This window comes from Thermobia domestica, chromosome 2, assembly GCF_964235325.1.
Source record: "Thermobia domestica chromosome 2, izTheDome1.hap1.1, whole genome shotgun sequence".
Classification (NCBI taxonomy): domain Eukaryota; kingdom Metazoa; phylum Arthropoda; class Insecta; order Zygentoma; family Lepismatidae; genus Thermobia; species Thermobia domestica.
Genome location: NC_137455.1, coordinates 336,847,937 through 336,865,386, shown reverse-complemented (window position 1 = coordinate 336,865,386; position 17,450 = coordinate 336,847,937). Strand labels below are relative to the sequence as shown.

The 17,450-nt window shown below is 36.5% G+C and overlaps 1 protein-coding gene across 3 annotated transcripts in view; it reads left to right on the top strand.

The window, feature by feature from the left end:
* LOC145678727 (uncharacterized) overlaps window positions 1–17,450 on the top strand; it is an 87,430-nt gene that overhangs the window by 60,176 nt on the left and 9,804 nt on the right. For all 3 annotated transcript variants that reach the window (XM_081749165.1, XM_081749168.1, XM_081749166.1), the window contains one exon: window positions 10,694–10,959. In XM_081749165.1, coding sequence (XP_081605291.1) covers window positions 10,694–10,959 — 266 coding nt within the window. The remainder of the gene's footprint in view (window positions 1–10,693; window positions 10,960–17,450) is intronic.

Below are 17,450 nucleotides of genomic sequence, written 5' to 3'. Positions count from 1 at the left end.
AGTTTCCACATCGTAAGCATTATGATGGCATGTAAACGTTTAGAACGGTTAAAGTGTTTTTCGTTTATGAAACCTTTCAGGGAACCTTGGGCAAGAATATCAACGGAAGTCATCAAAGCCGGTAATCCAGATACATCAATTATATATCCAAGGCATGCAAAGAAAGTCATTGAAATATGGAATGCACCGAAGCATATTAATATGTTGTCGTACAATGGTTTTTCTTGAGCCTAAATTTGCATTGCTGGTTTAGCAATAGCGAGGTCGTATGTGACAACAGCATATTCTTGACCACATTCATTGGCAACTTTCTGGGCTATCTTCAAAGTTTCTGCAACCACATCTAATCTGGTTGGAGGTTCCGTTATATTTTCCATATATCCAATTGTCTGTCTAGGAAGATTTTCTCTAGAGTAACTGAAAAATGAAATGAAATGAAATCTTTGAGTTGTACGTCCCACGATTATGCTGGTTAGGCGAAAGGAGACTGTTTAGAGTAACTGCAATTCCAACCTATCCACATAAGTATTGTTGAAACACAATTAAATAACATCATCCAAAGAGCGTCCTTCTTATATCCAAGTTGAAACGTAATTGAATCAATCATGCTTTTTGTTGTATAATTGAATGCAGTTATTTTAGGCTTCTTCGTGTAAGGCTCGAGATCTTTTTCTTCTGCTGTATATGTTCTCCTGAGTCGGGTTATTTTTTATCGGTGCTCTCTACTAGTATGTTCCGATTCTTCAAGTTTGACTAAAATATTTTGATAGGAAATCCCTGTTGTATCATGTAATGTTCCTTTTCCAGAGAGTGTCTCAGAATACTCATCAAAATTATCCCATGCTAAACAGGTGGATAGATTGTTTTCTGCTTGAAGGCCATCTGGCAGTAGAGAATTTTTTTTCAGATATGGCGAACCCCATTTCAGTTTCCAAGGACTCGACGATGTGATAGCTAACACAATGACCAAATTTGTTTAACATATCAATGATCTTTCTGCTTCCAGTCATACTTTTAAGACCCAATCCTAGACACAGATGCTTAGATGGCTTAATATGACCCCTGGTAGTTGCAAATAGGGCATCTGCAGAAGATGATTGTACAAATCTCTCTACATGTTCATACTCCTCACTTCCAGTCGCTCTTCCAGTATACAATGCTCTGAAGAATTGGAGTCGAGATTCTGAAGGTTTAGCTGTACCTTCTGCTATAGACTCTGCAGTTACTGGTGATGTTAGATCGCATCCTGATGACCTTAATTTAAGGATTTCAGTACGAAGTATTCTTGCTGCTTCCATTACTTTCCACTTTGACGAATCTGCATCACCAAGAGCTTGCTTTATGGCTTCTTCTTTCTCTAAAGCGATTGGATATAAGATTTTTCCATATTTGTTTGATAGTTTTGTTGATGATAATATATCTTTGAATCGATTCAGTAATTTACATTCAAGCTTTTGAGTTGCATAGCTTTCGATGTCAGATGCATCTTCTGCAGCAACCAATAACATATAACGAATATGAAGGGATGTGAGAAATTCTGCTCGTTTTCCATCTATAAGTTCACTTTGTACGTATTCAGACAACTGAAGAAAGGCTTTTTCATGAACACGTCTTGAAAATGTTTCTTTGGTTGGTACACTTGGAGATTGCTTTATTACTACTCTCTCTGCTTTGTTTAAATACTGTTTTCTGCAACTATGATGATACCGTACTTCTTTGGCTACAAAATCAACATGTGTTAGTTGTTTGTCTAGAACGTTATCTTGCAAGATTTTTATGGCTGCTTTAATGCGTTTTTCGGCATTAAAATCCTCACAGATTCCCAGTAACTCGAGTTTGCTCTTGCTTCTTTTCTGTACTGTTTTGCAAAACACACAAACCTGTTTAAAAACTCCCGTACTTGAAGTTTGGATGTCATCACCTTGAGAACGTAAATTATTTGATGTTGAAAGTTGCTCTTCCTTAGTAACATTTTTTTTCTTTTCCGACTGCAGTGAAGGTTTTGTAGCATGAAAGACGGTAACCACAAACATCACTTGCCTCACTAGCGACCAATAACGATTTTATCACATCTGCATATTTCGTTGTTCTGAAGCACTTTTGTCGACGATTTGCTGCTTCTTTAACCTTAATCCACGTCCTCTCGTCAAATCGAGTAGTAGGTTCAATTGTAAACTGTCCATGAATATGAATCACACAGGAGAGAGTTTGTGAAGGATTTTCATTCATTGTACAGACTTGATGTCAGGACCTGAAATGAAAAAAATGAAAATTCTTCTTAATACCTCGTTGTACAAATGATTGCGCTAAGTAAACTGTACACCTAAACAAATTAGTTTTATCCACATGAGCCAAAAGGTTTGAAATTTGATGCATCTTAAAAATATTTTTCGCATTGTGGGAGTATACATTAGATTTCTTAGTTTACTAAAGTACAGTACTACTTTTTTACGAGGCATCTTTGGAACCACCCTGTATAAAATAAAAAGTTAAATATTGTGTAAAAATAATATTATTAGCATTTTGAAACATGACTCTATTAGGAATTGCTTTTACAGTTTCAAGTAACAGTTTGCGCTAAATAAATATTCTTAAAGCGTCATTTTTTAAAAATATTTCAATTTTTTAAACACATTGTAGCACGAATTATGGCTGGTTTACAGTTGTAAGAGTAACATTTTTGAATTACTAAGTTGTTTTCACATTATATTCGATTTTCAAACCTTTTGGTCTCCTTAGGTTAAATAAATGTGGATGGACTCTTGCTATAAATCTCCTAAAACTTTTCACATTTAAGTTAAAAACAAATACACATAACACTACATAAAATTAATTAGCTCAATTATTTTTAAAGATATAGCAATGATATATGTGTCATTTGCAAGCTCTTAAAATGCTTAATTACATTTACTTCAAGTTGTTTACGAAAACGTAGTTATTTCCTAGTTATTAGTCCTGAAACACAAGAATTGTAGTTCAGAAATGACTTTTTTTCCGTTTTCAGGCGCCATATTTTAAAATGGCGGCCATATAAAAAGTTTTTACTATTGAGATTGAGATCTGGAGTATATTCTCGGAAATAAAGCAAGAAAGAAGTTTCTATCTTGAACGATAATGAAGTTATTATTTTTTAATTATATGAGGTGAAATCTTACAATTGTAACACTTTTACTTCTTAAACATCCTGTAGCGCGTATCATGACTGGTTTACAGTTGTAAGAGTTACATTTTCGAATTCCTGAGACTTTTTCACATTAGAATCGACTTTCAAACCTTTTGGCCTCGTTGGGTCAAATAAATGTGTCTAGGCTCTTGCTGTAGATGCTGTACAGAATGGTACAAAGTATGCACTACGAACGAATAGAAAGCACTGTCATCAGTAGTGGTGTCTATTCCAGTTCTTCCGCACAACTGACTTCGTTTTTAAAAATTTTGCCTTTCTCTCTCTTCTGTTAATTTTGAAATGTGTGTGCGTGTGTGCATGTGTAGTTCCTTAAGATGGCTAAGATTTCTTCGCCACCCGAGAACAATATATTACCCTAGTGACAGCAAGGGTGTCCTCTTGGATGCTGAGCGCGATGACCACTGCCTACTCTCACGAAAGATAACGTGGACAACAAAATAATACACCCAAAGTGAAACAAACATACGAAGTTTTATTTAATAACAATAATATATAGCCCCCTTGACGCTCAGGTATACACTGGATAAAATGGGCTTCAATCCTGCTTTACACTGGATAAAACGGCAAAATATGGTTTAGCCCCTCCCTTGATCATATCCTGGATCTGCCCCTGTATATATATATATATATATATATATATATATATATATATACTAGCTGAACCTGCGCTCTTTACACAGCGCATCATTCATATATGACCATGAATCTCCTTGTTATTCCTCACATCTGTACATGTACCTTTGCAGACAAAAGAGAAAGAAGTCTTGGTAAAAATCGAGATACCGTAAAGGGGAGATTTTTTTCGATTACTTTTTCAATACCTCGTACCATTTGCAAGATTTGAGCCTACTTCCGGTTGCAGTTTTTAATTCATGTATGATCTGTGTTTTCTTTTTTCTTGCATGTAGTATGTAATAGGCAAATACATAAACTAGTAACTCTATGGCCTATGGAACCCGGAGGTTCAATGCCACGTTTACAAAAGCTCTCCACTGACTTCTATCCTTAGTCAATTGGATCCAGTTTCTACTTTGTATTCCAATCTCTGCAAGATCAATCTTAATATTGTCCTCCCATCTGCGCTTAGGTCTTCCTAATGGTCATTTTCCGGCTAGTCTTCCATAAGATTTTGAAAGCGTTCCTACTTTTTTCCATCCTGGTTACATGACCTGCCCACCTGAGCCTCCTAGATTTGATGACCCTAACAATGTTGGATAAACCGTATAAATTATGTAGTTTCTCGTTATGAAGATTCCGCCATTCCCTATTCCAGTTTCTCTTGGGTCCGAATATTTGTCTCAGGATCTTGTTCTCAAATACTTTCAATCTATGTTCTTCGTTCCGAGTAAGCGGCCATATTTCGCAACCATACAGAACAACAGGCATGATTATCGTTTTATACATTTTAAAATAAGCTAATACATTACACATTCAATCAATTATAATGTCAGTGATATATGGTGTTCATTGGGCAAAACACTCCAAACAATAAAGATTCAACTTAGACTGGAGAGATGGTTATCCTTCATTTTTCATTATCGTTTGGTACTGAAACAAACACCTGAGAGATACACAATCCCTATATACAATTATATGGTGTTGGAATAGGTAGGATATGATGCTTTAGTTTTTTTTTTTTTAAATTTCAACACTTCGAGTGTACCCGTAAAAATGTAATAAATAAATAATGGCCACGTTTTTTTAAATATTGAGTTAGAACTGGACAATCTACGTAAAATTTGCAATCGATCAGTGAGAACGTTATCTTTCTAGAGCCTGTAGTTTCCGATATCTAGCTGTCGAAAGGATTTGTCACAAACATATAAACGTCCACAAACGTATAGTTTAAGAAACTCCAGAGATGGCAGCACAATTCATTTGCATTTATTTCGGAGAAGACTTATTAAAATGCAAAGGCTTTGAACAATAATTTAAAAGGATAAACTTTGTGAAAAAGATCTCTTGAAGTAATTTATTTAAAGTACACCATTTTAAAAATATTTGTCTTTGTTATAAACGTGAAACCACAAATAACCGTAAATCAAAGGTTGGAGCTCAGTCGCTCTTAATTGCTATTGTAGCATTTTAATACATATATATGGAAGGTGACAACTGTCATAAACATTTATTTTACAAATCACTGCATGTTATTTGTTGTGAAACTGTTTTGAGACCCATTTCACAGACTATTCCTTATCACAAGTTCTTGATGGACAATGTAGAAAATGTGCTTCTCAGATACGCTTAGGATATCTGCAATTTTGTTCAGTCTAACTTATCCTTCTTTGAGTATCAAATAATGCACACCATCCTTATTTTAGGAAATTACTGCAGCTTTCGGTGTTGATATTCACCCTTTTTAAAACTTAACAACATATTCCTTGATGGTAGTATACAAAGGCATTTTTCATTCATAACGTTTACAATTCTTGATGTATTTCCTTCAATGGCAAGGCCTTGCAAAAACGATATTTGATAATAGTTACATAATTTCCTGCTGGCTGAACTTTATAATTCGAGCTTCCATCGCTTACTCAGTCTGCAATAAGATAGAAACTAAATCCAATGCATTATCCAAATTTTACATAGGCCTATATCGAAGAGTCACTTTATCATATCAATAGCGTACGTATATACTCAAATATTGAGGCAGCGCAGTCAGTAAAACATTTACCTACCTAACGGACGGCTTGGCACGATCTCCAGTGGAGGCGAGATTTAGTTTCCACTCTACTCACCTTCCAAAGCATCTAAGGGATTCCTCTAGTCTCTGTAAAAATTAGTGCATGAAAATACCTAGGGGTAGAGGCCAGTGCCTGACTGGCCACGTTGGCTACTTGGCAATTGCCAAGGACCCGAGAGGCTCCGCAGGGATCACGAGGCGCAGGGCGAATTTTCGCAATCGCAAATGCTTTCTTGAGTCTTCCTACCAAAAACATTTGCGAAGCCTAAGTTCATTTTTCCAAAATAAATCTTCTTGGGGGACCTCTTGCTCATATCAGTATGGCCCCGTGAGCCAGTAAAACTTCATACTTAAAGAAGGCCCCCTCTACTCCGTAACGTTATATATATATGGGGGGTCTTTAAGAACTCGCGCTAAGGCCCTCAACTTGGCCAGTCCGGCACTGGTAGAGACTGCTGAAGGGATATGCTATCTACTTCACAGTTTACTCCCGCAATCTGTACCGAAGTTGAGAAAATGTGGAACCCAGTAGGCACGTCGCCAGTGGACCACATCTGTCTCTCTCGAAACACTGTTTCAGACACACTCACACTCAGGACACTGTTTAACTTACCTTGTTTGAACGGTAACCTTTCAGCCTCTCTCGAATACGCAGGCTTTTATACAAAAAAAAAAAATATTTGTAAGACTAGACAGTAATTTCTTTAATCTGTTTATAACATTTTTAAGAATATGAGATAACAATCTCTTTATTAGTTTTATTTCCCACGATTCTGGCTTTCAGGTTAAAGGAAACAATGTGAAATAAATTATGATAATGGCGAAAGGACAATGAATAGGATTCGAACCCATGATAGATAGTTTTTGCAATATTCAACGTAATGTCATAAACTGCTCGATTATGAGAACCAGAAGCGTGGAATACTCATAGTCGATAATGTGTATGTTATTTATTTTTAATAGTAATAACGGTTACGAATAAGTAAGTAATATGTATTATCTAATAATAATAATAATAATAATAATAATAATAATAATAATAATAATAATAATAATAATAATAATAATAATAAACGAGTGTTTTATTGGTGTATTCAATGAACTTAAAAAGTTTGTTTCTGAATTCTCTGTCTTTGTGTGTGTGCGCATGTGTGTGTATCTGTTATTTGTGAATTTTTCAATTTTAATCCCTCCATCCAATTTCTGAGCATCAAAAATTATCTGAGAAAGTGGTGGAGTTTTTCGCGTCATCCTTACTGTTTTCGAGATATTGGCTAAAAAAAAAAAAATATCCAATTTCGGGAAGTTTAAGGAGCCATATCTCGGGAACCGTAAGTCATAGAGCGGTGATATTGGTGTTGATCAACACATAAGATAATGGTGAAGATTTTGGTGCCAAATAGTAACCGGTGGCCACTGACCAACTGCCGACCGTTCCCCAGATTGGCCACAAAAGTTCGGATTTCGGAAGATTTAAGGAGCCAAATCTTGGGTACTGTAAGTCATAAAGATATGATATTTTGCGAATTTTTCAATCTTGAGCCCTCCATTTTGAGCATGTGTCTTCGAAATACAACATAGGGTCTATTGTAGAACGTCTTAACAGGGCTCTTATACAAAATATGTGGAAAAAAATTACTACTCAAATAAATTATAAATGGATAGATATATTAGAAGAATTGTTTAATTAGTATAATAATAAAGTACATAGAACAATTGGTATAAAGCCTGTAGAAGTTAATAAGAATAAGAAAAATTAATTCTTATTAGGTTTGTTCTGACAATGCTCTTGGAGCATTCTCAACTGCTATATTATCCAATAATATTATATGCAACAAAATCATTGTAGAACCATTATACATGATGTAGATATTCCACTTAATCGTTTGGATGCCAAGTGGCCTAACTCCAATAAATAAATATATAAATAAATAAAATACTTCTGTAAAATAAAAATAGTCTAATGCTTTCATTCATTTCTACAGATGAGTAAAGTTTCAGAAATATTTGTGTAAACCGTGAATTATAAAACCATTAACAACATAGTTATGATTTTGGTTGTCAAGACAACAGAAATATGAATTGTCCAAAATATATTGAACTTCAATTATCTCTCCTCTAAAATGTCAATTTTGAAGTTAGGCTATTTGGCATCCAAGCAGTCCATTTGTCTCAAGTCAACGATAAATTATGGACGGTAAGCCAAAAGTAGAACATGTCCCACAAAAACTTATGATTAAAGTTAAATGGTATGCAGTCATTTCCATCTGGCCTATGCATGACGCAGGAGTATGCTTTTACAACCCGAGATAAACAAAGAAACACAATTGGCAAAGGGGGCAGGAAATAAGGTAGGAAAATGGGACTGGCAGTGTACGGGTGGTCATGGGTCAGCGAGTAGCGTATGCCTGCAAAACTATCGATTATGCTATCGATGTTCTTGCTTGCCCGTCTCTGCTCCCATTTATCAATGCCAGGTTACCTACCAGCTCCTTCCACTCTCCGTTTGATTTGCTGAGAAGAAGAGTAGAAACTGCAGCATTACAAAGGATTCAGTTCCAAATGACTTTTCTAGAGGATTGAATTTAGACGAATGAAAGTTCTCAACTGATATTCTCTTTTTTAACATGTGTTCTCAATGCGCAATGTAATTACTGTAAGTTTCATGAAAGTGTGTTTGAGTACGTGTATAAAAACGCAAGGAATACGAGAGATTTCAAAGTAAATGACAGGACGAAAATAAACGGCCAAAATCTTCATTAGTTTTAATGGAATTTTGGGTCGTCTATTTCTGTCCCGTGCTTTATATTCGAAATGAGCACAAATATTTCTTCATAGCACTCACTTGGTTCTCTCACCGTATTCGTTAAGAATGCACTGGAATACACAGAGAAAAAAAAGTATGTGGCGTGTATGAAAATGTAGGTTTCATTCGTAAATCCTTTTTTGGACTTAAAGGTAAGTCGTTTTTGGACTTAAAGGAGGGCTATAACATACTGCAGCAAACGTATAACTGAAAAACGTATATTTTATATCATCCGTATAATTGTTCCATCTACACGTATTTTCCGTATGACTGTTTATAGGTGGTAAGGATCTCATATACAGATGAAGGTATATAACATTTAGCTGACGAATGTAACATGCGTATACATATGTAATATACGGAAGACTGTTAAATGTCAGACATCCTGCAGTTGTATGATGTAACATCTAAGTGGGGAAAGGGCAGTACGTATGGACCACATGGATAATGTATGCTCCGTACAGATTTCCGTAGTAAACATATGGAATCGTGCATTAGTACAACATACCACTGTACGGATAACGGATTTTTCTAAGTGTACATGCTCAACATTGCCGGCCCACTTCATATTAATATTTTATTAAATTATTTCCTAAAGATGACAGTGCGTACCAAGGGCGCCCATCAGGGGGGGGCAAGGTGGTGCACTCGCCCCCCCCTAAGAGAAAATCGTACTTGGGAATATCGAAAGTCCAATAGAATTTTTACATTAGTTATAGCAAAATTTGAAACTATATTTGAAACCTTGCTTATATTTGCCCCCCTTGGAAACCACAACATGGGCGCCCTTGGTGCGTACGTATCATAGCTTTCTGTTTTTTTTTAACAATCACGTCTTATGTATTAGACATTCTTTAACAGTAAATTTCCTGAATGCTGTAAGATCATTGGCATGATGAAATGACATTTAAAGCTTTTATGTAAATGCATTTGTATTCAGATACATGTAAAGTTTGAATAAGTACAATTAAAATAGAATACTAAATTTGTATAAATGATTACCATTCTTCAACAAAATTGTTACAGTAAACTCGTTCCTCACTTTAATGTTTCAAGAGGATATAACAATATTTTATTTATTTGTTTATTATTTTTACAATAATATGTACAGATAACATCGTAACATGATATAAATAATACTAATCACTTTGTAAGGTTTATTTAAATAAATATATATTAATTCCTTTTACTTCAATCTACCTAGTAGCAAGAAAGCTTTCGGCTAGTTGGCGCATGCTTGGCTTTTGGCTTTCTACGCTTGCACTTGAAACACATGCTTTCATACAATCTGACTTTTGTTATACTTGCAAGCGATGCTTTAGACCCTTCGCAGAATGTCATAGCATCACTGGTGGTTCATTGGCTAATCACTTGACTTGACTTGAAAAATGTTTGCATCAAGCTTGAATGGAACAGTGAATGCAGGGTTGCCCCCATGTAACTTTCTTTACTGGAATGCAGGTTGCGTCATGCTTACACGTTTTCCTATCAGGCTGGATGCAAGCTTGGCCGACCTACAATTCAAGCGTACAGCAAGCGGTTTGCATTTTGTCTCTACTACTAGGGTGTGATCCTCGCAATAATAATTTGAATAATCTGTAAGCTAGAATGAAAAGAAAAACATGATTGTCTTAGCTAAGGATTTCGACGTTATATAAATATCATTGCACATTCCATTGTATTCTGAATACGTTATTCAAGGATCCTTTGACATAACTAATTTATTCGATATTTTTATTCATTTGTTATTTGTAAAAATATTTTAGTATACTATTACCTAACGCATGGTACTGCATATGCAAGACAATCAAAATATTTCATTTTCAGGTACATAGAACACAGTTTTTCTCTTGTACCTCTAATCAAAATTTGTAATGTTTTTCTAGTGCATGTTCAATATAAATTTAAAATATTTACAGCAAATGATCCAAGTCTGTTTGAAAATTACACTTTATATTGGTGCAAATTGTCTTGGTTTCTTTTAACCACAATCTTCTTGGTTATTGGGTCCTCTTTCCAGATGCCGTATCCAACAACTGCTATGGTTGTTTCTCCAGCGCCTGAAGGAAGAATTGATCCTCAGGAAAGATTGAAAAGAAGTTCAGGAGGAAGAGTTTTGACGGACATTGAAGCTCTCAACCAAATGTCATTCTACGTTCTAAATTCCATTGACGCATTTATCGCACGGGACAGGAATGATGAATGCTTCAAGAAATCTTTGTGTGCTGGAAATAGCTGGTCTAAGACTCTGACAGATTCTCAAAAGATATGGATGCCAGTTTGGAGGTAAGATAGACAAATGGAAAACAAAGCACTTAGCAGATAACACTTGAAACACTCCAAATTGTATTGTCTTTAAACATGCTTTCATTAAAAAAAGTGCGGAGGGAAGATCAAAATGTAGGAGGGCTTCACTGGGGTACTATTTGCTAGAGGACATGCTTTTCACAAGAGTAACACGTAAATGCAATTCAATTTACCTTGGGAGCTTCCTCGTGGCTAAGCAGTTAGCGTACGCGCCTTAGGCGTGAGAGACCAGGGTTCGATTCCCGACGAGAGCTCGTGTAGTTCGGATTCCACGTTACGTTGTAGGTCCTCGTCTCATATAGCCTCGATGCTGAAAGGGATGCTAAACTAAAATTCAAATCAAATCAATTTACCTTGGAAAAACCTTCCAGTAATATGCCTGGAAGCCCAGTAATATGCCTTTAAGAGAAGCTCTGAATTAGTGCCCAATAAGGCTTCATTCTCTCAGCTGGCCGGAAATTAGAACACAGACATCACAAGTAGGTCTATGATAGAGAAATCCATATTAAGATTAATCAGAAGTTACTATTATAGCCCGAGGAGACATAGTCGTGGATTGCATTATGGTTTCTGCAACAATATCGCTGTATATACAACATAACCCGCGTAATTCTAACGTAACTAGAATTTTTGATATAGCCCCACATGTTCCTAAAGGTAGTACGCTTTCACAAACATATGTAGGCCTATCTACATCTATCTATCTGCATCTATACATTAGAGTGGTCCTTATTTTTTGTTTTACTTTTAGTGTCATCCCCTAAAATAATTCCATATCAGACTAAAGCAACCCATGAGAAACATTAGTTATTGAATAATACTAAATGGGACAAAACGCAACAGCAAGTTTTAAATGTATTTACAGTACTATAGTGCTGCCAAAATGTCTTGCGTCATGGCAAAAATGGGAACTAAAGCTCACACCCGCTACACACCCACGCGCTGAGCCAATAAGAAGGGTTCAGCTGTTGCTAAGCGAGAGAGTCTTAGCGAAAGGGAGTGGAATTGCTTCAGCCGATAGCAGCTCTTGGAATGGTAGACTAAGTGTCAAGTCAATGTGGTATATCTGTAGTATACAATATAACGCAATGGTATCTGCTAAGTTTGTAATTTTCAAAGGAAGTAAGAGCATATCTTTGGGTAGAGGTAATGGAAATAGAGCTGTTTTTACTGATGTATACTACTATCATGGTGGTCACACTGAAATCCGCCATGCTTATCCAAAGTTTTTAATACAAAGGGCAATTGTGAAATATCGTTTTGAAGCATCAGCTCTCCACAAATTCGTATCTAACAATAATTTCAACTTATTTCTAATCTTTTCATAGTTATTACCGTCAAAATATATGTTTATTAACTTACCTTTATCTTTCCAAACTTCCTATTATCTTTGCCTCATATTGTATATTGCAAGTGCTTTTAAAACTTGAGGTCACTTGCGGCACCATTTACAGTGGAGTCCCACTAATCCGAACTAATTGAGACCGAACTCTGTTCGATTACGTGATTGTTCGGATTAGCAGAACAACAGTAAAAACACGGTTTGTAGCGGGTGAACGGGTCTATTGTGTTCTAATACATAGCGTATAGTATTTCATGTATTAGAACTGACAAGTTTTCTAACTACAGTATATGTACTGTACTGGAAAAATGATAAAAATGTTGGGAAAACTTGACGCCGTTATTTTTTCGCGTACAGTACATACAGTGCAGTAGTTACAAAGCTTTCTGTTAGGGGTATTATATCTTAATGTATTTAAAACTGTATATAACGAAAATTTACTTTATTTTCTACGAAAACATGAACCCATTTCCATCCTTTTATTTATTAACTTCCTAAAACTGCGTATTTTCGCCACAAAAATAAATAAATAAATAAATAAATAAATAAAATAAAATTTTCCTCCCGGACATGTTCGGATTAAACGTGTTCGGATTACTGGTACTACACGGTATTTCGTCCGTGAGGCATATTTTCTTGTCCCGAATACGGAATGTACCTTTAGTCTTAATCTTTCCTGAAAAGTGAAACGTAATATAAATAAAAAAACGCAAAACTCCAATGCAATAGGTATGAATTCGTTCTCATTAAATATAAACGAATTCTACAATGTTATTAGCAGCTAACGGGACCCCCCCCCAAAAAAAAACTGTCGATAGATGAGACATGTAATTGATAGATCTCATTCAGCTAAATATAATGATGAGGGCAAGTTTAAATCCTGACGCGTAGTTTTGGACGAAATCGAGAAAACCAAACTTTCTTTTTGTAAACTAAAAAAAATATGCTGAACCATAACCACGCTGTCTATTGAGATGAAGCTGATTTTGAAGTATACGATAATCAAGATTTTCATAATGACTCTGCCAATAGGACAGTGTACAGTATCAGGGCCGTGCCGTGGGGGGGGGCGAGCGGGGCGACGGCTCCGGGCGCCGAAGTAAGCGGGGCGAAAAGTTCGGGAGAAAAAAGGAAAAAGGTAGAAAAAAATTGCTTGGAATATATGTATGGTGGCGCCGTCGTATACTCTCACCCCGGGCGCTGATTTTCCACGGCACGGCCCTGTACAGCATCATTAATGAGATATTCTCTAAAATTATGATTAAATCTTAAATTATAATTCTTGTTTAACCGCAATATTTTCCAAAGATAAATGTTAATTCTCAAATAGTGTGCCGCCATGCTCATGCCATTCCATTGCCATGCTAGCCCCCGCCAAGTGAACTTTGTGGTGGATAAACACCGTGTGCGTGGGTTTTCTCGGGATTCTCCCGTTTCCTCCTACTTTCTTCATTCCACCATTTCATTCATTACTCATCATCACCGTCCCCTTTAGCCTAACCGGCATAAGCGTGGGACGTAAAACTAAAATATTTAATTTCATTTTTCCCATTGCCATTCTCCATCCGTCCGACGGCCACGACCAATCACATACCGTGCCGTGCCGCTACAGGTCTACTTCGTGTCGCTTCGTGTGCTCCGAAGAAACCCGAAGGTTCCTGTTCAAGGCAGTGTTGTCACACTTGGTACAATTGTACCAAATTCATCCCTTTTTGTCATTCACCGGCCCGTTGGTACCATGCTGGTATTTTCAACCACTTTTGTGAAAAAAGTTGGTACAATTCTACCAAATTCAGCACCATTTAACAAATACTTGTTACATTTTTAACAGTGTCAGTGAGAATTTCCCTACATCTCACGTTACTTATACTGTATGCTGAACTCGTAAAAAAAATTTTGAACATTCATTCTGTGTCGCTGCACCGCATAACACTACAAACTTTGTGTGGAAAATTCGTAATTCGAACTAAACCGGGAAACAAATAACACTAGATGAGCGCATCCGCGACCTGCATGAAAAAGACGAGCAAGAAGGTGTGTGGTGGAATAGCACACACACGTTGAATCAATATTCTGAAGGAGACCAGCGTGTGCTCAAGTATAATAACGATTTTTCTTTTTAATTTGCGGCCAGTAATACTTCCTACGCGCGAGAAAAAATTCATCTACCTTCACGGTTATTCGAGATCCTCCTACTTGGATGTTTTTAAAAAGTAATTTTTGAAAAGAACCCTTTCTTGATTTGGACTCTTGTAAGAGGGGAGGGTGTTCTAGAACTTTACCTCTTTGAGTTTCGTGTTATAGAGCCATGTACTATACTGATATAAAATAATGAATTGAGCCCTTTTTATTTCAATTTGGTACTATTTTTCGGCCCACTACAGAGCTAGGACTGTGGCAACACTGCTTCAAGGAGGTCTGTGTAGGCACGGCATGGGAACGGCACATTGTGTGTGAAATAACCTTAAGATACATCATATTGGACAAAATTACAAACATAGGAGTAAATTTTTATGGGCAGTGTTCGCTAAAATTGAGAAAAAAACTTTTTATAGTATTGAAATTGCATTGTTCGATTGCCAATCTGATACCGTTGACAAATCTTAAATTGTATCCATGTTATTTGATATCTCCTAAGAATGACACATAGACGTAACAGTGACGCAGTAATCATAACAATAAACCACATACTTTTTGTAAATGCCAAGTACATTATCTTTACAGGAGTGGATCCAGGGAGGGGGTGATCGCCCCCCGGAAGAGTTGGAGATCTTAAAAGTAGCTCTAAGTAGCAGTGTAAGAACCCACCGTTTCCCCCAGAAGTCCGTCCTGGATCCATCCCTTTATCTTTATAACAAATAAATCAAAAAAAGAAAGTTTGTGGTCTGGTACTTGGTACGCACAAGATCCATGATCTGAGAAATTTGGTGAGAATATATCTGTGTCAAATTTCTTAGCATAAGGCATGGGTGCTGGTCCTTGGGAAGACAAGGGTGTTGGCCTCCTCGAAAGGTTGCTCTGTACCGCCCTAGGACCTGGTTATCTTTGCATGGATGTTTACTTGTATATCTGAAAACGAAACACACATACCTGAATGGGAGTCCCCAAAATTATTCAGAAATCAGCGCCGGTGCCATAAGAGGTGATACATGTATGTCTGTGCACATTTTCACTTTAGACGTTCTTTGTTTGTTTGTTTCTTTTTTTTTAACCCTTTTGCCATAAACAACTAGTATATTCACAAATTTATTACTTTTCTGCTTCATGAAACACAAACTACAATGAGTTTCCTTTATAATAATTCAATATTCTTGTCAAGATAGTAAAAGCCGCTAGAAAAGCATGAATAAACTGGTTTACTTACAAATTATGAATATGCAGAAGGAACCTTTTGTATTGTGCATGGCAAAGTACGAGTGTAAAGCTCTTGTCTGGAAGCAGGCAAATGCCTGAAGACATAATTTTGAGAAAATGCTTTTACTCAAAGTACAGAAGCTCTATTTAGATACGTATTTCTTAAGGAAATTAAGTATTATCATTTAATATCTTCAGATCTGTGTTTTTAAGAATACAGCCAAGTACGTCGTTTTTGTAAATGCTTTCTTTTCTGTTGTTTTTTCTTTCTTTATTGTTTTCGCTCTTGACTTAAGCATACGGGACTTATACAGTAGTTCCACTCCAAGTATACACATTATATATTTACAGGGTGTCTCAAAAATCTCCTGACATAGTGACTCTGTTATTATCAGAGTTACAACAAAATGTAAGAGGGGAAACCGTCTCCAAATATTATGTTTTCAATCTAAAGTGAAGATTTTTTTTTTTAAAAATCAGACGAGCCGTTTGGACTGTACATTCTTTATGCGCCCAACGTTAAATGAAATGCAACGTTGCCATTTACCTGGACCCACAACATAAGTGAATGAAGTTACTGTGTTTTACGATAACGTGTCGATGGTCAGCCCCCATGTCAAACAGTAACTTTATTCACTTAATGTTGTGGGTCCACGTAAATGGCAACGTTGCATTTCATTTAATATTGGGCGCATAAGGAGTGTACAGCCCAAACGGCTCTTCCAGATTAAAAAAAAACCTTCAGTTTAGATTGAAAACATATTTGGAGACGGTTTCTTCTCTCACGTTTTGTTGTAACTCTGATAATAACAGAGGTGCCCTATGTCAGGGGACTTTTGAGACTCCCTGTATATATATATAATGTGTGTATGTGTGTGAGTATATGTGGTAGCTACTTTATTTTCAGGTAACTACTTGTCGGATCTCTGAACCAAATATGTAGGCGAGTAGTTCATCATCCAAGAAATAAAGCTTACTCTCTTTGGTGACCAAGCTCGGCTCGGCTCGGTTCCGCTTATTACTACTTTATTGGCCGGATCTGAACCAAATTTGATGAGCGTGTAGTCCATCATCTGCGAAATTAAACATACCCGGCCTTATGCAGAGTCGTTATGATGCATGACTAGTGTAATACTAACTAGTTTGATTAACATATATTTCCTGCAGTAGTCAATCCTTTAGTATGATACTAATCATACGTCAAAACAACTCTGCATAAGGAGGATTATATTTACTGCCCGAGGTCGGTCAGGGATAAATTTAGCAGCAGAAACTGTGTTTCAGAACTTCCACACCGGCAGCTTCTGAATTCGGCTCACCTTGGCTTGATAACTGATAAATCATACGTAGTTAGGGTTGCCGTATTTTAAAAATGAAAATCCCGGACACTACTAAATTACGAGAATCTTTGAAGTGCTTAAAATGAAAAGAAGTGTTATACAGGGTGAGTCAAAGGTCTTTGGACACCTGCATAAGTTTGAAAATCGACGGGAAAAGTAAAAAGTGATGATAGGAACAGAGGTTTGATGAGGGGCCGCAAGTTTTGGAGTGTATGCCATTCATGGCCACCATCTTTAAATCCGCCATTTTGGATTCAAGTCATTTTTTTAAATGGGAAGGGAGTGTATGACACATCAAATAACATAGCTTGAGCTCAGGAATTCAGTGGTGTAATTTTTTTTTTAATATCTTGTACAGTTTAGAAGTTATTAATGTTCAAAGGTGGGAAATTACCTTGATACTGACCCAGTTCTCTCTTTGTTCCAGGTGAATC